General features: G+C 49.9%; 1 protein-coding gene across 1 annotated transcript in view; it reads left to right on the plus strand.

Moving 5' to 3' along the window:
• The window catches only part of RPH3A (rabphilin 3A), a 279514-nt gene that overhangs the window by 216924 nt on the left and 41101 nt on the right, over window positions 1–21489 (plus strand). Inside the window, exon 5 of the mRNA XM_042910479.1 lies at window positions 10345–10491. Within this exon, the coding sequence (XP_042766413.1) occupies window positions 10345–10491 (147 nt within the window). The remainder of the gene's footprint in view (window positions 1–10344; window positions 10492–21489) is intronic.

Genomic DNA, 21489 nt, shown 5'->3' on the forward strand with positions numbered 1-21489 from the left:
CTGACTTGCCTTTTCTTTTTCATAACAGAAGCGTTTAAGTTTTCATTTTGACCAAGTCTGTTGTGTTTATTTGCGTGGCAAGGGGAAGTGGTGTTGGAGAATTCCCCTAACTTTATAGCAATCCCAGAACTGCATTAAAAAAAAAGGGGGGGGGGTCTGCTCTAATTTATCTAGGACCTAATTATGCATTGATGAAGGGTCTTTCTGAGTATTTAGTCCACGCCTATTCTCTGAAGCAAAAGCCCCCGTCTGCTTACTTCTGTCCAAAACCTCCAGTTCTGTGAGTTTTACAGTTTTGAAGACACTATGGAACTTTTCCAAAGGAAACGTCTATTCTGCCAAGCCCTTCCCATGGTGTTCTCTTGGAGCCAAAGTTACTTTGCAGAGAATATTCCATCGGCCAAAAAATTGTGTTTCTGGAAGATAAACAGTTGCCGGAGGGTGGATGAGGGTAAAATATTTATTTTATTTAGGAAATGCCAGTTAATTAAAATACCATCCATCAGAGTTTACTTTTAGTCAATATGAAGCCAAACAATTTGCCCTACAATTAAATTAAAATTATTCCAACAGTCTGGATGCAGTTTTCTTAAAGTGCTCCTGGGCTCTTCTGTGAAACATCTTGGCATTCTGCATGCATCCGGCTGCCTTGATTGCTTCTACGTTTCCTTCAGATATTAAAATTATTTCTCAAATAAATACTAATGGGTGAATTGTAGACATCACACTTGCTACTTAGTTTGCTGCAGCTAATGCAGATGTTTCTAAGGTCTTTCTCTGGGAAATTAAGAAATCCAGTCTTGCTTCACTTCTGGCTAGCCAGAGACACTTACTATTTTTGTGATTTTCAAACGCTTTTGTGATTTTCAAATGCCTCCCTCTCTCAGCCTCCTTGAATCTAATGACAATGTTTGAGGCACAATTGTGATTGTGGTTGAAAGATGGGAACACATCTGCTTCTTGCTTGGGTACGTTCAGCTCTCTACACGTGGGGAGAAACGCTGGTGTCCAAAAGTTCTATTTCTCTGTAGTTTTCAAGTCTGCAAGGCAGAGAGTACCAGAGATCAGAGGTGGAAACTGAGGCACCAAGGGAGGCTATGACATGCCTACAATTGCTCACCTAGTAAATAGAGATGCTGGTCTTCTTTCTAGAGTGGAAGAACTGACTTTCCCCAGCTGGAACATTGCAAACGAATGACCCACGGAGGGTTCAGGGCTCACTGCCCTACCTCAGTGCGCTCTCTGTCCCCCAGGATGACGTTGGCCATGCTATCATTAGGCGATTTCTCTTTAGTACCAAAATCCATTATTCAATTACATAAATGGTCGGCTCAGTTAATAAGCTGAACTGATTAGTCATTTTAATCAAAGCGAAGGATTTTACAACCCTTCTTTGCAGCAGCCTTTTTCAGATGTGCTGAAATAAGGTAATAATGACTGGAAGTGTTTTTGGAAAATGTTTTGGAAACCAAAACCAAACAGAAGTAGGTCATTGCAATTTAAACTCTGTGGTTGTTGTTGGGGCTCCTGGATGGTTCGGTCAGTTAAGCATCTGACTCTTGGTAACAGCTCAGGGCCTGATCTCACGGTCGTGAGTTCGAGCCCCACATCAGGCTAGCTCAGAGCCTGCTTGGGATTCTCTCTGCCACTCTCCTGCTCACACACTCTTTCTCTCTCGAAATAAAGTAAAAAACATTTAAAAAGACACTTTATCTAAAAAAGTCAACTCTGTAGTGGTTGCATCCAGGGTTGGTATTTTATGAGATTTGTTTCCTTAACTTTATTCATTTTTTCTCTCTCTCCTTTCTTTGCCTTCCCTCAGTGATAAAGAACAGTGAGTATTTTGATACTTTAATTTTTCCACACTCTGAATTTTATCTCTTCTCTGTTCAAATTAGCTGACCCCCAAAGAGAGCTGGTTAAAAAAGGAACTAGCAAGTTTTACACGTCTTAAAAAAAAAAAAATCCAAGTTTCTGGAGAAAAAAATTAGGAAATTACAAACAACTGTCTTGGTAAAAGGATAGAAAGCATTCCTTCGGAGAGCCCTCACTGTCATTCTTCTTAGTGACCTGCGGGATTCCAGCCAGCTTACTGACCCCTCTGTGCCCGTTTCTGCAGCCTTTGCCTGGGAACAACGTTCTCAGATAAAGACAATGGTCACTCACATAACTGCTATCACTAATAAAAGGTGATGAGGAACAGAACAGAGCCTTTGGGAAGTTACGTGCCACACATGTGGTCTCTGTCACCTCATGGGAGGTCAGTCTGGGTTCCCAGTGAGGCGCCTTTGACGCGGAGGTCCTATCCCTGCTTACGTCTGTGTTTTAAATTGGATTCATTTCCTCAATATGCATGACAGATTGAACACCGAGTCCAATAAATGAACAGTCAGGCCGCAAAGCAGCCTGGGCTTCCGTTGTGTGTGCACGTTGAACCAGGAGCAGAGCATCAGGTCTGGCACCAGAAAACCCAGGTCTGAGTCCTGGTCTGGTGCTCAGTTTCAGGGTGGCCTTGAGTGATGCCCTTCGCTTCCTTGAATCCTGGCTCCCTCCTTTGTAAAATAGGAATGATCACCCTGCCCTTCCTTCCTCTTCGTGTGGTGGTAGGATCAAATGAGATGTACAGGAAAGCTTTGTAAACTGTAAGGCACCAAGCAAAATCAGAGGCATGTGTGAATTACAACCTTGCCTTACCTTTGTGTGTATATATACACTGTGTTTATGTGCGGGGTGTGTATATTGTACAGCTTTTTTGGACCTAAATGACCATATCATCATACCCAGAATCCTTAGAAGTTTTCTTAACACTGATAAACACTTAACTAGATGACCTGGGGAAATTCTTTCCTGCTTTCCTGACCCTGACCCCCCCCCCTCCCTATCTGTCAAATGGGGACTTTGAACAAGCTGATCACTAAAGACCATTTGAATGTCCTACAGTCTGATGTTGGCTGATAAGACTCTGGCCACACAAAATCTGCTTTTGATGAATATCACGAGTATATTATTCAGACATGTAGGGAGAGATGCTGAGACGTTGTCAGAGCGTAAATATGAACATCACAAGAGAGGTTCATGACTCCAGAGGGTACTCCTCTGAGTGCTGCAAGTCGAAAGGTAGGGTATGTGTTCATTCTGTCTCCCTCCTTCCTTCACCCCTTCCCTCCTCCCTTCCTCCCCTTCTCCCTTGCTCCCTTCTTCTCTTCCTTCCTTAACAAATCCTCACCAAGTTCCCACCACATGTCAAACACTGTGCTTAGTACTAGGGATACAGGCATAGCCAAAGTATGAGTATGGATCCAGGGGGGTCTACAAACAAATAAATAGCCAGTCAGCAACAAATACCCAAGCGTGCAAGGAACTGTCATAGCAGAATCACAGTGAGCCTTGGGAATGCAAGGAGAGGCACATAACCCAGACTTGGTGATCCTGATAGGGGAGTTCCTGGAAGAGGTGATGTGGAAACTGAGACCAGGTGACAGAGGAGCAAGATGGAGAAGAGACAGAGGAGTTCCAGGTAGAGGAACAGCGTGTGCAAAGTCCAAATGTGAGAGGCGGCATGGAAATTTAGAAGAACTGAGTAGAACTCAGTCTGGCTTAAAAGATTAGCGGGAACTTGAGATTCCCTTAGCAGTCTAAAGGGGGTAGGAGGAACCTGAGCATCCTTTCTGTACCCCCTTCAGTCTAGTAGGGGTGAATTTCATCCAGAAGCGCCTTTAGGCCGGCAGGGCCTATGTAAAACATTCCATGGCATTCCATGGTGTAGCCGCCCCTCCTTCCCCATCCTTTCCTCCAGGATTCATTAAAACCTCATTCACTGAGCTGTAAAGAGACTTCCTGCCGACACCTGCCGGTGTTGGCATCCTGGGGGACACGGGGGTGGAGAAGAAGTAAGAAAGGAAAGAAAAAGGATTAATTTTCTGCACACCGCTGCTATTTAATGTTTCGGAGCCCTCGTGCCCCGACAGCACTTGCCTCGTCCTACTCCTTTTGGGAATTATAATTTATTAATAGAGACATCTGGTGGGTATTTATTATGTGACTATTGTGTGCATGAAATGAAGAATCAAGGTGGGAGGCCAAAAGGAGGTGGGCGTCTGGATTTTGCAGTATTTCAGGGAGCGACATGTGTGAAGGGCTTCTACCAGCAGTCAGGATGGATCTCCTCTGTGTTGGGGGCCCTGGGTGTTGGCTGTGGCGGGAGGGCTCCTTCTGTCCCTGTCCAGACACCCCTGAGCAGGTAGGCTCAGGCAGCAGCCGAAGCACGATCCGGATGCCGGTTTCTTGAGTCTCTGCCTCATGCGTGTTTCTCAGCAATTCCCTCCCCTCTCCTGCGTGTCAGGCATCTGGACAAATTGCAGGCCAGCCGCGGTGATCTTTAAACTTTTTGTCAACAGCGAAATGCTTTGAATGAATTTAATTCAGAAGCTGGATATGTAAGGCAGATCAGAGGAGAGCTGGATAAAGACCTTTAGTGGCTACAAGCCTTCAACCTCTTATAGGGAAGTTGATGCCGCTGGTCATTTCCAAAAATACCAAACTGTAAAATAAACGTAGACGCCCTAACGGGCTTCACCTATCTGTGTGGTCGCCACAGTGGACACTGTATCAGTTCGCTTTTGCTGAGTGACGAGCCAGCTTAAAACTCAGTGGCATGGAACGACAGTCGCTTACTCTCAGGGGTCTGGGCTTGCCTGGGCTTGCTTATGCATCAGCGGGGCTGGCTGATCTAGGATGGCCATGGCTGCAGCGGCTCAGCTCTGCTCCACATGCGTCTCATCCTCCAGCCCCCTGTCCTGGGCTTGTTGTCACGGTCACCGCAGGGGCGCGAGAGAGTGAGCACAAACACACAAGACTTTTGCAGCCTCAGCCTCGGGAGTGGCACAACATCGCTCCCCCGCCTTTCATTGGCCAGGGCAAGTCAGAAGTCTGGGAAGGATGCACGTGTAGAGAAACAGACTGACTCTTGGGTGAGAGCGATTTCAAATTCACGCGGCAAAGAGCATGGATACTTGGAAGGGTGAAGTATGGAGGTCATCAGTGCAGTAAACCAAATTTCATGCTTTTGTTAAATACTACGTACTTTCCATTTTTTTCTCCTTGTTTTCTATACTGGTATCCGTCTTCTGCTAGTGCTGAGAACCCAGCTGAGTGAGGACGGTGGGCGGCCTGGTTGCCTACCTATCCTGTCCTTCTATCCCCCACCCCCCTGCAGCCCTTGAGATCCCTCCAGGGAACTGCTGAGCCCAGTTTGGTGGCGGGGCGAGGGAATAGGAGGCAGGCATCCTTTGATGTTTGTCTTAAGTGTGTGGATAAGAGTGGAGACAGGCTAGGCAATTCGCCCTTACCTGTCTCAGCCGGCAAGCCAGGGGTCTCTCTACATGCAGCCTCCGAGGGCCCCAGCAGGAAACAGAAATGAAACCATTCCCATTTAACAGATCCAGAAACTGATACTTAGAGCGGAGCAGAGCCCGCTGCTTACACGCGGCAGACCCAGGATTACAATCTTGAACTCCGCCAGGTCAGGAAGGGCTCACGTTGCCATGCAGTAGGCCCTCCGGGTGTTTTCTGGCTTGGATGCAATGCTGTGAGTAACTTGTTCAAAGAAACAGTACTTTGGCCTTTGATGAGTTCCCAACACTGGACCCTGGTCTTAAGGCTGCAGAGCTGGGATCCTGTGCTCAGAGGGCCTTGGCTAAGGAGCCACTGTCCTGTCATAGGAGCATTCTCGAGGGTTCCGTGCTGACAGCACTCCCCAGCATATCACGGGGAGGCTCAGACAGGCCCAGTCTCTCTCTTGAGAGCAGAGGCTCTGGTCTGAAACACTATCTCGCTTCTCTCTGTTTGCTTTTGGAATTAAAACACGAAAATCCACAGGAGGCTTGTGAGTCCCCACTGAGACCAGTCGGTGACATTTTCAAACACTGGATGAGCTGTTTGTCAACTGCGAGTTTTGGAGCCGAGAATGGGGGAGGGGTTGGAGAGGTGCTGGCAACCCCTGGCACGCCTTCTGCCTGTCTGCAGATGGAGGCAATTATGTCAGGCTGGCCCTCTCAGGGACCCCCGTCCCTGCTTATGTTTCTGGAGCCACACGTGTTCAGCAGCACCCATTTCCTGCACACACGGACCCCGGTGAGTTGTGTGATGGGGTGAGAGGCATTGGTTTTGTGTCTGGCCCGTGACTGACCCTGCCCACGATCAGATGGTGAGCTCCGGGAACATGTCCTTGAAGGGGTCTCCACTGGGAACATGGCCCAGCATCTCACCCGTGCTCTGTTTTTGGTCACTAGGCTGCTTTGTAAAGGAAGGACATAAATGGAGAGGGATCAGGAGAGGTAGAAGGAAGACAAGTGAGGACAAAGGAGGGAAGAATAGGGCCAGTTGGGACGTCCATTTCTAGGGAAAGCCAGAGGGACCTGGGGGAGGGGTGGCTGAATTAGGTTATGACACAGGCTCTTTTGGGAAGGGTGGGTGATCTTCATTATGCTGGAGTCCAGTGCATCCTTTAAAAATAATTGAAGAAACGTCAGGCTCAGGGATATTAGCCCACTATAAGGAAGATCTTTCCAATACAACATCACAGGCTTCCTGAGAAAGTGAGGTCTCCGTTGTGGGGAGCATTCAAGCAAGGCTGGAAAGACCCCTGCTAGGGAGGCCGTGGCAGACAGACAATGTTCTGGTGTTCATGCCTTTGTGTAATCAAGGTCCCCTCAAGGTGAGGGCGCCTGAGGGTGGGTGGGACCCGGGACCTGTTTCTAACCTATAGGATACAGCAAAGGGACGGGACGTCACTCTCGTGATTACATTATGTTGTATAAGACTCTATCTCAGCTGACAGGAGCCAGGTCCCCCTGGCGTACTTGATGAAGCAAGCAGCTCCCAGGATGAAGTTGGAGAAGCCCACTTGGTTAGGAATTGCGGATTGCCCCCAGGACCCCAGGGGTAGCGTCTTGCCAACTGCTAACAAAAAGCCAGGCCCTCAGTTACGCAGCTGCAAGGAAACGAATCCTTCCAGCAACCCAAATTTGCCTGGAAGCTGATTTTTTTTCCCCCTCCCCGGTCAAGCGTCCAGATGAGAACACAGCGCAGCCAACACCTGACTGCGTCCTCATGAGATGCCAAGCGGAGGAGCCGGCTTAGCCGGGCCTGGATGGACACAGACACTGTGAGATCACAAATGTGTGCTGTTTTAAGCCCCTAAATCGGTAATAACTCGTGATGCAGCAATAGAGAATGTAGAAAGTGTATACAGACCCTGTAGATGGGGCTTTTTCTGCTCTGTCTCTACCCTCCAGCCGAGTTTTTCCAGTACGCTGCAGGACAAATCGCCTCAACCTGAGTGGCTGCAAACAACGAAACCATTTATCACATCTCCCGGTTTCTGTTGGTGGGAATTTGAGGGTGGCGGGTGCTTCCCCCACAGGGTTACTCGTGCAGTTGGTGTCCTCCCAGGGCTTGCTGGGGGCTGGAGGACCGCGGAGCAGTCAAGATGGCACTGGCTGGGGCTGGGGGCCTCCCTTCCCCTGCACATGGGGCTTTTCCACAGGGATGTTAGCGTGTCCTCATGACGTGACGTCTGGCTTCCCCCAGGGCAAACGATCCAAGACCACAAGGCAGAGGCTGCGATGGCTTTTACGACCCAGCCTTGGAAGTCACGCACCGCCACTCCCACTGTATTTCTTGGTCACACGGGACTGGCCGGGAGTCAGCATGAATACCAGGAGGCAGGGGTCCTAGGGGACCACCCTGCAGGCTGGCTGCCACGTTGATCTTCACCTCCTCCGGCACTCTGCCTGCTCTCTCAACTCCAAGCTTTTGCAAAGACCGTTTACTCCCTTCGCCAGGCCCGGTCTCTTTCTCTGCTGTCCCCTCCCGGATTTCAGCTTACCCTTGCGGTCTCCAGGGGCCCTAGTGCTGCTCTGGGGCCTGAAGCTTACATAATTTGGGGGGCCCTCTTTACCTTTTACAAAATTTTCAGCTCACAGGACCATTGCTAATGAATGCCCCTCCTGGGGTCTGGGAAGGTGCCTGTGCGAACAAACAGTCCCAAATGTAAGCTTTGCTTGTATCACAGCAGATCTTTGTCTGGGTCTTAACATGGCTGTCACTTCCCCAGGGAGCTGTCCTTGGCCCTTTAGACTAACCAAGTTCCACTGCTTAGGTCACCCTTAGGATTAGACGTCTAACATCCCTTTGGGCCACAAGGGACTGTGTCTTAATTCAATAACTTTCTGTGCTCACTCTCACACACTATTCTAAATACGATTGACACAGTAGTGACCCAGACCCAGACAAGGCCCCCACCCTCCTGAAACCAACATTCTGGTGCAGGGGTAGGGGGGGTTGCGTGTAGAGAGATGCAGTAAACAGGTAACAAAATTATTTTAGAAAGGTAGTTTGAATTAGTGATAGGCGCCATGAAAAAAATAAATCTGGGCAATGGGGGATCAAGGAAGGCCTCTCTGAGCAGCTGGCATTTGAGCTGAGGCCTGAATAATGAGTGTTCCTGGCGGGAGACACGGCAAGTGCAAAGGCCCTGAGGCAAAAACAAGGTTTCGGAGTTTGGGACTGAGCAGGGAGGCCAGTGCAGCTGACTATAGGGATAAGGGAGAGCTGGAGGCCACGAGGATGGAGACACAGGTTAAGGACAGACCGGGTAGGATTTTGCACGTGGGCCAAAAGAGCACGTCCTATTTTATTTAGGTAAAGTTCACACGATAATATAACATGAACCATTTTAAAGTGTACAGGTCATTGGCACTTATATTCCCGATGGTGTTCGCCCACTGCCTGTATGTAGTCATGGGTGTTATTCTAAACCAGTGCAAAGCCATTGGAGGGGTTTGAGCAGAGTGGGCCAAGTGCGTCGATCGGGTGTTCATCCCCAGAGGCCCCTGCTGCAAGGCAAGGTACGTTTCCATCAGCATTTCCCCAGGCCACCCACCTCCCTTCCCTTTCTCAGCGTCAGGCTTGCCCAAGACATCTGCTTCTCTTCGCTTCCAGACTCTTCCTTCTCCGCTCTCCAGACCAAACCAGCTAAGGGTGGGAGAATGGAAGAGAAGCCGGGGGAGGGAGGGAGATGGGGCTTTTAATTTCCAACTTTGAGCGTCAAAAGGCAATTTCATGCCTGCTGATGTGATTAGAGCAGTGGAAATAATAGAAGCAGACAGCTAATGGGGTGCTGGGGCCGGAGGATTCCTACTCTACTGATTTTTTTCCCTGGCAGGGACAAGGATTTCCAGCAGTATTTAACCTTGCTTTCCACTCAGGGGGGGCACCTCAGCGCCGTGGGGTGTGGACCATCTTATTAGCAGAGATAATGACAACAGCACTAGCTCTCCACCCGGCCCCCTTTGACCCTCTGCACCGTCACCAGGGCTGTGGGGCTGGCCTTCCATTCCCTCTGTGTCGTGGAGGTTAAGTGTGCAGCCTGCCCCGCTCTGGATTCCACCTCTGCCACCTCCCAGCCGTGTGACTTTGGGCCGGTGGTCTCACTGCTCCGTATTGGGGTCTCCTCAGCAGTAAGCAGACAATAACAGCCCCTGCCCTGTAGGGACAGCGTGAGGAGGCAGCGGGATCATGTGGGCACCCGGGAGGTGCTGTGTCAGTGCTGACTTAAAGAAAGAAAGAAAGAAAGAAAGAAAGAAAGAAAGAAAGAAAGAAAGAAAAGGAGGGAAGGAAGGAAGGAAGGAAGGAAGAAAGAGAGAGAGAAAGAAAGAAAGAAAGAAAAGAAAGAGAAGGAGGGAAGGAAGGAAGGAAGGAAGGAAGGAAGGAAGGAAGGAAGGAAGAAAAGAAAGGAAGGAAGGAAGGAAGGAAGAAAGAAAGGCCAAAAAAAAGCACAAGATGGAATACAAAACGCTACGGGAGCTTCTGAGGCTGGAAATTTGGATGTTTTTGTGAAATTACGAGCTTTTTGTAAACCCTGTTGGCAATTCTTTCCAACTTATAAAGGAAATAATCTGCTGCACAAACAGAACATATGTGCAGGCAGGAGCTGGGTCAGCCTCGGACCCCCTCCTCCCAGAATGGTTTCCCTCCGGCTGTGGAGTCTACTGTTCTGGGTTCTTTTCCCGAGAACACCCTTACTCTCTGGGTTCTCCTGAACTTCCTACAAATGCTGCTCACAGAATATGCCTACCATGTGCTAAGCACTCGGTAGACAGAAACTCACGAGAACCCTATGAGGGAGGAACGTGTCCCATTGTACAGATGAGCAAACTGAGGCTCATCTCCTAGCTGGAGAGTTTCCCAGCAGGAATTTGAACTGAAGACACCAGGGACCAGAGCCTAACTACAGTCTGCTTCCTGCTGCACAGCCTCACGCCTTCCCATGTTACCTTTCAGGCTCCAGGCAGGCTGGCCCGTCCATCCCAGCGGTCCGCCTGACAGACAGAGGAAGCAGGAAGAGCTGACAGATGAGGAGAAGGAAATCATCAACAGAGTGATCGCTCGAGCCGAGAAAATGGAAGAGATGGAGCAGGAGCGAATTGGGTGAGGCCTGACGCCTGCCGTCTGTCCGGAGAGCCCCCGGGGCCCGAGGGCCGGCCCGCTGTGCCGCCCAGGGGTGTGCTGGGGTGGCGGGGCTTCCCTGAGGGTTTGCCGTCCATGACCTGCCAGACCGCTGACCCTGCAGAATGGGTATCCTTGTGGCATTAGGTGGGAGAGCTCAGGGAGGAGGAGAGAGAATGGGCTGGGGGCTCGCTAGGGAGGGGACTTGGAGGCTAGGGGTGCCATATAGAGGGGGAGCCCTGGTAGGACAGTAGGAGATTGTCACTGGAGCCTGGGGGCCAGTGATTGTGAGCGCAGGGGGTCTTGGCCAAGTTCAGTTGCGTAGAAATATGCTCTGGAGTCACCATTGACCAGAATATACAGCCGAGGGAGAGCTAAGGAGAAGAGTGTCTGTCTAGGGACGGTATGCCAAATAGCGCATTTGAAATGAACTTAGAAAAGAGAATTGCAGAAATGGAGCTTGAAAGAGGGAGACAGCATGAGAGGGAGGCAGCAGAGGTTAACCTGACGGGTCTGGACTTGAAGAACCCCAGGGTTTTGTCCCAGTTCCCTGCTTGCCCGCTGTGGGTCCCGGGCATGATGCCTCACCTCTCTGAGCCTCCGTTTGCTCACTTGTCGAGTGGGGGGCACGACAGTACTTATCCCACAGGACTGTTGCAGGCAGCAGATGAGATGATGCATGTAAGCTCCTTGGCCCAGACCCTGGTGACACTCAGTGTTTCATAAATGGTAAGAAGAAGGGAAAAGTGGAGTTTGGAGAGCAGATAGTTTTAAAATGTATAGGGGAGAGAAGCAAGGGCTAGAAGGAGGCTGTGTAACAGGTGCGTCAGAGAGTGACAAAATCAGTGAGCAAGGCCAGTGCTAGAGAGTGAGGGAGCAGTGTGTGGGTGGTCTTGCGAAGGGAGGAGTGGAGAAAGCGGGGGTGACCATGGGGTCGGGGAGGTAGGAGGCAGGCAGGGACCTAGGACAGTATGTGTGTATGGGGGCTCTTGGTACAGGTGGAAAACCGGCTGTCGGGATGCCGGGCCGCTGGAGGGTCCTCCAGGACCAGGGTCTCAAATGGACTTGCTCCTTCCCAGCCCCCTTCCCAGTCCCCCTTCTGCCAGCGGCGGCCCTTGCCAATTGCTTACAACGGACGCAGGCACCGAGGTGCCGTTTATGTCCCTACCCACACACTCAGCTAAGGGTTAAAGAGGTTCTCGGATGGAGACTGGAAGTTGGCGCCTTTGGTTTGAGTTTCTGCAGACGATTTTACTCAGGGTGGATGGGGAGCACTGCTGACAAATGACAGGCGCCTGCCACGTACTTCCTGGGTCCGCCTCATGGGTCGCCCTCCTTCTGCGTACCCCGGAGGCTGCCGAAGGGAGAGATCTCAAGGGGCCTGCTTATAGGATCGAATTCTTAATTTTGCTTTCTATTATTTTTTTTAAGTTTATTTATTTTGAGAGAGAGTGGGGGGCGGGGAGGGGCAGAGAGAGAGGGAGAAAGAAAATCCCAAGCAGGTTCTGCACTGTCAGTGCAGAGCCCGATGCGGGGCTTGAACCCACGGAACCGTGAGATCATGACCTGAGCCAAAACCAGGAGTCGGATGCTTAATCGACTGAGCCAGCCAGGCTCCCCTTAATTTGCTTTATAAAAGACCTATCGAGGGTGGGAGGTGGTCCAGGCAGGAGATCTGTGAGTGTGTGTATGTGTGTGTGTGTGCACACACGCGTGCCTATGTGTGTGTTCACTTCCCCCAACAATGGGCCTCAGCCTTTTGGAAGTGAGGGATATGGGTTTTAAGAGTAGACACTTACCAGCAAAACTCCTCTCAGCCATTTTCTGGCATAGTGCTTATTACCAGGTAACATATTTTATATGTTATATATTTATTTTGACTCTTGTACATCTCTCCCCTGTTAGGTTGTGAGAATCCTATAGGTAGAGATTTTTGCCTGTTTTGTCCACTAGTGAATTCTCAGAGCCTAGCTCATAGTAGGTGTGCAGTAAAATATTTGCTGAGTAAGTGAGTGAACGTGGCAGACCATATTGCCCCAAATTTCTGTAGATATCCCCTGTGGCCAAGATGTTGGAGAATTTAGAATCTTGTAGCTGAGGGTCCAAATTCCCAGGGAAGACACTCTGATTGGCTGGCTTATGTCAGGGGCTCTCATCCAATCAGCTGTGGCCAGGGGTGCCAGCCATGTATCAGGTGGGCTGCCTCTGAGGGTGACGTTAAGGAGGTCTCTGTGGCCCGAGCAGATTGCAGCATGAACATTCTGGAACATTCTAGAACAGGATAGATGGGTCCCCTGCTTCGTCCTCCATGTCCTGTCATATTGCCTCAACTAACTTGGTGACGTGGTAGAATAGCACCGTGGTTAACAACTGGGGACCCAGAGTCAGAGATACCTGGGTTCAAATTCCAGCTCTACCACTTACCCTCTGTGTGACCTTAGGTACACCACTTAGCCTCTCTGTGCCTCAGTTTCCTCCTCTGTAAAATGGGGACAACATCAGCGCATAATTCTTGGTGAGTGTTTAGTTAGGAGGCACAGGATTATCGTAGTGCCTGGGACAGAGCACACGCTCCATAAATGGTGGCAGTCGTTTAGAGATAAATTTGCTTAGGAAGCTCAGTTTTTGACCCCGGCCAGGGCTTCCGTTCTAGAATTATGCCCTGAGACGCCTGTTTGGCAAGCCCTGGAATTCCAGCAGCCCTGGCTTCCCCTAAAGGAGATTTGAGAGGCTTCCAGGGAGGCCGGGGCCAAGCTCTTGATGACAGAGTGTCCCTTTGCTGAGATGTGCTTTCTGCCAGAGTGGGGGAGGACAGTCCTACAGGATTCTGGCCGTGGCTGTCTCCCTGCCCTGTTCTAGCAGCCAGTTCTTGCTGGTAGCATTGCCAGAGGCAAACCCGTCGCTATTTGTGTCTTACAGTCTCAAACCTGCCCTCATTCCTGTTCTATCCATGCTTCCCTGGAGGGGATCAGAGCAGAGTCAGAAGAAAGCAAGATGATACATCAGACATGAAACGAAGCAAGTCTGAAAACAGGGTGCCAACGGGGGTCCCATTTCAGGACCCGAGGTTTTCTGTTAATGAGGCTTTGGGGCCTCAGTTCTCCCACCCATCTAATGAGGCGGGTCAGTCTGATTCTCGGGATCCTTCCTGCTCAGACTCTATAGCATTTGGCCGTGTCTGATGGAGGACCCCAGACCATGCTGTTGGCTGCCCCTCTCAGAGCAAATGAGCTCCTTCTAACTGTTAAAATTGCAGATGTATGTGAGACCCCTTCTGGGTTCACACCAGCTCTATGGTGTGGAGTCTTTTAGGAAGTGGTTTGAAATCATCATACTGGGCACCATTTATTGAGCACTTACTATGTGCCAAGCATTGAATCTAAAACTTCCTGGAGATTAACTCCTTAACTGCTTCTCTCAACCCTGTCAAGTAGGTGCTATTATTTAACCCCCTTTTGCAGGTGAGGAAACAGGCTTAGAGAAGCGATTTGCCCAAGGTCGCTTGCCCAAGGTCACATGGAGCCAAGATGTACGTCTCTGTCTGGCTAGCTTTCAGAATTCTGCTTTTAGCTCTCGGCTGACTTGGGTGTCTTTCCTGAAGGCCTGGCCCCAAATTCTTAGACTCCAAAGAACACGGAGATTTTTAAAGCCCAGATTTGGAGGGGACCTTGTGGAGCTAGAAGCTGGAACCCATTCTGTGCTGGTCTAGCAGTTCCCTTCCAGTTTTTCTTCACCTGTTTGTATCTCCAAAGCTACCAACATTGGTCTGCGCACTCCTGTGGCTCTGAGAGATACAGAGAAGAATCTTCCTCAGGCCTCCCAGGAGGCGCTGCCTCCCTAGGCCAATTTGGCCGGAGCTGACCACCCCAGGGAGCCCCAGGCAAGCAGCAGACAGGACCCGCTTCTCTCCCTGGAGAGTGGGGGGAGGAGTGCCTAAACCTTGGCTCACCGCTCGGCCCACAGCCCAGCTCTGCTTTCTTCAGCATCCCTGGAGGAAGAGATGGCGACCAGAAAGGAAATTCATCAAACAGCCTCATTTTGCCCCCACATTCCTTATAGAAGCACTAAGTGGGATGTCAGAGGTTATTTGACGTGCCCGGACTACTATTGGCAGGAAAGGAAATTAATTCCAGGGAGACTGCTTGAGTCATCTGTTACTGCTGCATAACAGCCACCCACAGCTTAGTGACTGAAAGAAACCACAGTCATTGTGTTTCGCGATCCTGTGGGTTGAGAATTCAGGCAGGTCTCTGCTGGATGGGTTTTCAACTCCGTGGGGCACAGGCTGGGGTCACTCCCTCAGCTGCATTCAGCTGGTGGCGGGGCTGCACTGAGAGCTGCAATCCCAAGTCCGTGCTCCAGTGTTCTCTCTGTGGCTTGCTCTCTCCATGGGATCTCTCCTTTTTCGATAGTCTGGCCTGAGCTGCTCTAGGTGGCAGCCAGATCCCAAGGGAGCAAAGATGGACGTTCACCAGGATTTTTGCCAGCTAGGTCTGGAACTGGTAGGGCATCACCCCTCCATGTTCTACCGGAGAGGGGAAATAGGTCCCTTCTCCTTATGGAAGAATGACTTGGGCCACCAGGGAAGGAAGGCATTGATGGCGGCCATCTTTGGAGGCTTCACCTTCTGCAAAAAGGGGAGTTTAACGTAAGGATTCAGAGAGATCTCAAGGGATCCGAGGGCAGGAACACAGCCTGGCCTCAGGAAAGTTTTGCTTCTCATCTGACATATTAGAAAACATACCGATACTGTACCTCCTGGATTTTTATAGCTCTTTTTAGCCCTAATTCCAGATTCCCAGGGAAGGAACCCTGACTGGCCCAGCTCACCCTGAGCATCCACCTCTCCTCCAGCCAGCTGTGGCCAGGGGTCGCCGGGCTACAGATGCGGCTGCTGAGTGTGAAAAGAACCTTCGTGCATTGGACAGACACCCATAGGATGTCCCCCAAAGTGTGGCATGTATTAACTCTGGAGTTAAACCTTTGCCTAGGAAACCCTGTCGGCGGCTTTCATTTTGTTTTTACCCTGTGGTTAGATAGATCCCTCCACATCCTCATTACATTTCTTTCTGTCCAGAGCCTCTCAAAGGCATTGGCTCACATATCCTGCCTGCCAAGGGATGGGCAGCCGGGTGGCTTCCATTTGAGGTCAATTTCCCTAAACAGATGGGCCCACAAAAGTAATTAGGATTTGTCATTAACCTTGGTGCCCAGACGCTGCCATGGAAGAGGAAGGCAGAGAGACACAGGGAGACCTGTTGTTGACAGAATCTGTTGGGTTCTGTCACCTCCCCATCTCGGTTCCATCATCCCTCATATTTTTGGCACAGAATTTTTCCAAAATGTGGACAGAGGGAGAAGTGAGTAATAATGCCTATAATTTGCGACATTGAATTGGGTAGACATCTTTCCTGTGATTTGTAAGGGGGTCATACTCTCCCCTTTCCAAAGGAGGACCACTTACAACCACCTTCTTCTTCTTCTTCTTCTTCTTCTTCTTCTTTCTTCTTTCTTCTTTCTTCTTTCTTCTTTCTTCTTTTTTTTCTTTTTTGACCTGGAGTCCTAAATGTTCTGTGGATAGGATTCAGGGGTTTGGAGGCATTTATGCATGTGTCTGTATTTTTGAGAAGGAATATTGATAGATTTCATCATACTCTGGAGGAGGGCAGGGAGACTCTGAACCCTCCTATGTTAAGAACCACTGAGTAATACCTTAGTTTCCCCAGGTATTGGACCAGTGGTTTCTTTCTTTCTTTCTTTCTTTTTTAAATTTTATTTGTGGATCAATGGTTTCTAATGCCCGATAGCATTAATACTTTATAGAACCTGTTTGTGCAAGATGAACATAGAAGTCTTCTTAATTCCCTAAGTAGCCCAGTGTCTGGCATAAAAGAGAGAACAAATAAATACTCATTAGATGAATAGTGTATGATGAATGAAGCCTAACCCGTAAGCCTCTCATGGAATCACTTTGACCTCACTGCCTCCTGGACCTCATCTGTAAAATGGGGAGTTGGCCCATGTCGTCTCCCAAGTCTTTCCAGGCTGGAGTTTTTCAACCTTCGTACTGAGTATACTTGGAGACAGATCATTCTTTGTGGTGTGCACTGTCCCGTGCATTGTAGGATCTTTTTTTTTTTTTATGCAGCATTCCTGGCCTCCCCTGCTAGATGCCTGTAGTGATGCCTCACCCAGCTATGACAGCCCCAGATATCTCCAGCCATTGCCACATGCTCCCTGCTGAATGAGCCACAGCGCTCGCCCTTTCTGTCCGGTGGTTCACAAAAGGGAGAAGAGACAAACTTGAAAATTTTTCCTGCAACCATGCTCAGCATCTAGAGAAATAAAACGGTAGCTTGCTCTTCTTACAAAGCACCACATGCCAGCTCTGTGCTCGAAGCTTTATACGGATTCCTTTATGTAACTTTCATGACAACCCTATGCATTCAGCCACATTATTCTCATTCCCATTTTATAGATCAGGAAACGAGGCACAGAGAGGTGAAGCACCTTGCCCAGGGTCACATGGTTAATAAAGGCTGGAACTGGGATTACATACTGAGGCAGACTGGCTCCAGGACTAGAGTCTTACTCTGCTCTTCTATAGAAAAGCAAATATTTATAGCCAAGCACTGTGTGAGGGACTGTCCGATATGTTATATTTCCTTTCATTTTCTTAATGTCCTCGTTGAGAGACAGACTGTTGTCCCTGCCATACCGCTGAGGAAAGAAGCTCAGTGAGGTTAAGATACTTGCCCAGAGGCACACAGCCTTTGCGTGGCCAAACCAGACTTGGAACTTGAATCTGTCTTTCCACTTTATCCTGTGGCCTTTTGGGGTGCAGGGAGGGAAGGCAGCTGACAAATGAGTTGAGGGATTTAGGGAAGTCCAGAATTTACAGGGGATCTCAGATCCTCACTCCGGGTAACCGGTTCCAGCTCACACACTTGTTCCTTCAATGGGACAGTTCATGTCTCTCCACCGCAGTGACCCTTGTCCCCTCCTCCAGACCAGGCCGAGGAAGGGGTTAGAAAGAGCTCTAACCGTAAGCACTGAAGGGAAACTAAAGCAGGCCAGTATCTGGGCAGCTAGGCCTAGCCCCCAGCGCCATTTTTCCTCTTACAGGCTCTGTGTGCCTCAGTTGCCCATCTGTAAAATGGGGGTGAATCCTAGAGCTGCTCTGACGGGTTGAAGATGGCCCAAGGAAAACAATGCATATAGAGTACCTAGCACAGCTCCTGGTAACCATGACAATTATTGGGTTTCTAATGACCCAGCACCTTACCCGGCATTGACTACCTTAGCTCGGCTGAACCCTCCAGCTGTCTTTTTCTTTTGGCTCCCTCGTCTCCAACTCTGAGCCGAGGTGACCCCCCTCCCTGAAGAGCTGAGGCCCAGGCAGGAATCCCGTTCACCAATCCATCAAGGAGAGAAATTAGGATCCACGGCTCCCCAGGTGTCGCCAGTAATAAACAACAGTGAGAATTAATGAGTCTGAGATACTCGCACCCCGCATGCCAGCCGAATGGCTTCGTGATAGGGCAGCTCAGTCATTTAAGGACAGGTTTCTGCGAGACCTTGGCAGTGGAGTCTCAGGCCAGTCGTCGTCAGAGCAGCCATGTCCCCATTCACAGCAAATGATCTGATCCTGATTTAAGAAAACGCCAAGTTTAATAAACTTAATGGCAATATCCACCGCCCCCCCACCCCCAGCTGGGAAATTAGGGTGAGGGAAAAACAGCATGACTCTGGAATTGACAAAACAGAGACAGGGAGACAACATGACATCCACCCTCCCCTTTTGCTGTGTTTTTATGAATCGTGTGTAATCCAACCTACCGCTGCTCTAAAGGCAGCCCGCCCCGACCCAGCCCCGGCTTTACGCCATCTCCCTCCCCGATTGAGGAATCGCCCACAAAGCCATCACGCCTCCCAGGCAGGGTGCCTCAGCCCCGCAGCATGCCACATTAAGCCTACTTCCCGGTGTAATTGCACACCCATTAGCCTTCTCCTCAACATTCATCCGTAGCCGCTGCAGCAATACGCATTTGAAAGCTCAGAAGTAGTCGCCTGAATGCTTCCGAAGCCAGTTTGGACTTTTTGAGGGAGGCTGAGCTTTACAAACAGGCGGTGTCGGTCAGTCCTTGACTTGGTTTCTGTCCTTGTCTGCAGAAGGCAGCCAGATGGGGCTGGGCTCTCGGCGAGGGTGGTGGAGGGATAGCCGTACGTGTGAAGATGTGTTCTGCCCGGAGGTACGATCACGCGCGTGTGTGCGAGCGTGTGTGTGCGTGTGTGCTCACAGGGGCACGTGGCCATGTGCCTCTCCGGGTGTGCCTGTGGGCATATGTGTTCACCTGTGGGTACGTGTGCTCTCCGTGTCCGTTTCTAGTCACTGCAGCTCCTTCTAAAGCTTTCAAAAGACAGGTTCTGTGGGCAGATGATAGCATCCTCATTACACAGAAGAAGTGTGAGACCGGGGAGCCATAGGAGCCACAAATTTCTAGAAGAAATAATTAACAGCAACCATTACTCAGTAGTTAGCGTGTTCTGGGGAATTTTACAAACACTCTCACTGCATCTTTGCAACAGTCCTAGGAGGTAAGGATTTTGTTTTCCCGAATTTACAGACGAAAAACAGAGGCTCAGAAGGGTTAAGTAACTTTCTTGGGGTCACAGAGCTAGGAAGTGCAGGGCCAAATGTAGACCCAGGCAAACTCACCCCCAAACTGGCACCCCAATCCTTATGTCCCTGCCTATTTCTAAATTCTGCAAGTGTGTGCATGTGTACCTGCATGTAGGGAACCTGCATTTTCCTGGAGTTGAGCGTGAGCGCCAGGAGAAGGTGATTGGGATCCTGCAGAGTCCCAGGCTTGGCTTGTCTGACATCCACAGCCAGGCAGGGAGATATTGCCCCAACCTTGCTGTGGAGAGGAGGGCTGAAGTCTGATTCTGATGTGAATCAGTCGGAAATATGACCCGGGTGGCAGTTATCTGGTGGACCCCATGTAATCACGTGGGTCCTTATAAGAGGGAGGCAGGAGGGTCAGAGTCACAGCAAGGTTGGAAATTGCCACACCGCTGGCTTTGAAGATGGAGGAAAGGGTCATGAGTCAAGGACTGTAGGCAGTTTCTGGAAACTGGGAAAGGCAAGGAAACAGGTTTGTCCCTGGAACCTCCAGAAAGAACACAGCCTTCCCAGCACCTTAAATTCAGCCAGTGAAACCTGTGTCAGACATCTGGTCTCCAGAACTGTGAAGGTAATATATATATATATATATGTTGTTTTAAGCCATTAAGTTGGCAGTGATTTGTTATGGCAGCAATAGGAAACTAACACGGAGCAGGTCCTCAAAGTCTGGTCTCAGGCAATGGGAATTCTAGGTCCTCTTGAGAGCGTACTCTTAGCCATACTGAGTTAGACCCACAGGGGACAATCTAGTAGTTTCAAGAGACCTGGTCCAGCCCCATGGGTAGACAAAGACTGGGGACCCACCTGCCTCGTTCTGCCTGGACCCACTACAGCTCTGAAGTCCTCACTGCTTTGATCCCCTTATGGGCTCCGTTCTTACATTCACGTGTTGTCTCAAAAGAGGGGAGGTTGAGTCTCCTCTACCTAAAACCTGGTAATGGTATCCTATCAAGATCTGGCATGGAGCAGCCCCTGCCCACCCTTCCAGCCTCATCTTCCACCATCCAGCCCACTGGCCATACTGAACATCTCTCAAGTACTTTGCACATGCTGTTCCCTCTTCTTCCTAGTACTTTTCCTCGGCCCTCTTTACTGGTCCAGTTCCTCCTTATCCTCATGTCTCAGCTCTACGGTCACTTCCTCCGAGGCCCCTTCGTCACTGTTCACGTCCCTCTCTTACACGTTCTCCTAGCTGCCCATAACTGCCCTTCAGAGAACTTTACTATAGCATGATTATGATGATTTCGATAATGCCCGAGTCTCTCGCTATAATGTCAGGTCCGTGCAAACAGGGACTCACCTGTTTCGCTCCCAGGTGGGTCCTCACATAGCAGGTGCTCCGTAAATAATTGAATGAATGAGTAGCCCATCTGCATCCATTCGGATAGCAAGGTCAGACCAAGCTGGGAACCCCTTCCCGCCAGCCCCAGGGATTGTCCGCTGATGCCTAGAGGAAGAGATGCACCCTTTCTGGTACCTCTGGGAGCATCCTGGGAAATGGGACGTGCCCACTCGGCTTCGCTGAGTAACCAACAGCTCCCCTTAAGTGTCCAGGCTGGTGATGGATGTGTTTCCTGGATGCAAGGCGTGAGTTGTAGTCATAAAATTAATCGGGCATGTAAAGACATAACTAGAGAGTGACAGCCATGTACGGTGTCCAGCTAATTGGGCACTTAATGTGGAGACATTAGACAGGCAAACACCAGGCTGCTGACACAGAGCGGTCCTTCTCTTAGTCCTTGAGGGATCTTCTATTTCAAAACACCAGGGAAATCTGGATGTTTCAGCCTCAGGATCTGAGACTCCCTGAACGCTGCCCACGGGAGGAAACTTGAGGTGCACCTCATCTAACCCCTCACGTTAACGTCTGGGGGAAAGGGCACCCAGAGAATAGAGGGTTTTCAAGGTCATTGACTGGAGAAAAGGTAGGATTCAAACCCATGGCTTTTGACCCTGCCTTATCTGTTCCCTGTCTTCAAAAATGCACTTTTTCTTCTAATATAAAGGCAACACGTGGGGCGCCTAGATGGCTCAGTCGGTTAAGCATCCCACTCTTGATTTTGGCTCAAGTCATGATCTCACGGTTTGTGGGGTTGAGCCCCGCATCAGGTTCTGCACTGACAGCGAGCAACCCACTTGGGATTCTCCTCTCTCTCTGTCCCTCCCCCACTCTCTCCTTCACTCTCTCTCTCTCTCTCGAAATAAATAAATAAACATTTTGGAAGAAAAGGCAACACATGTTCACTTTGGAAAATTAAAGAAGCAGAGGGAGTCCAGACAATTGAGTGCTT

The sequence above is a fragment of the Panthera leo genome, chromosome D3 (genome assembly GCF_018350215.1).
Source record: "Panthera leo isolate Ple1 chromosome D3, P.leo_Ple1_pat1.1, whole genome shotgun sequence".
Lineage (NCBI taxonomy): Eukaryota > Metazoa > Chordata > Mammalia > Carnivora > Felidae > Panthera > Panthera leo.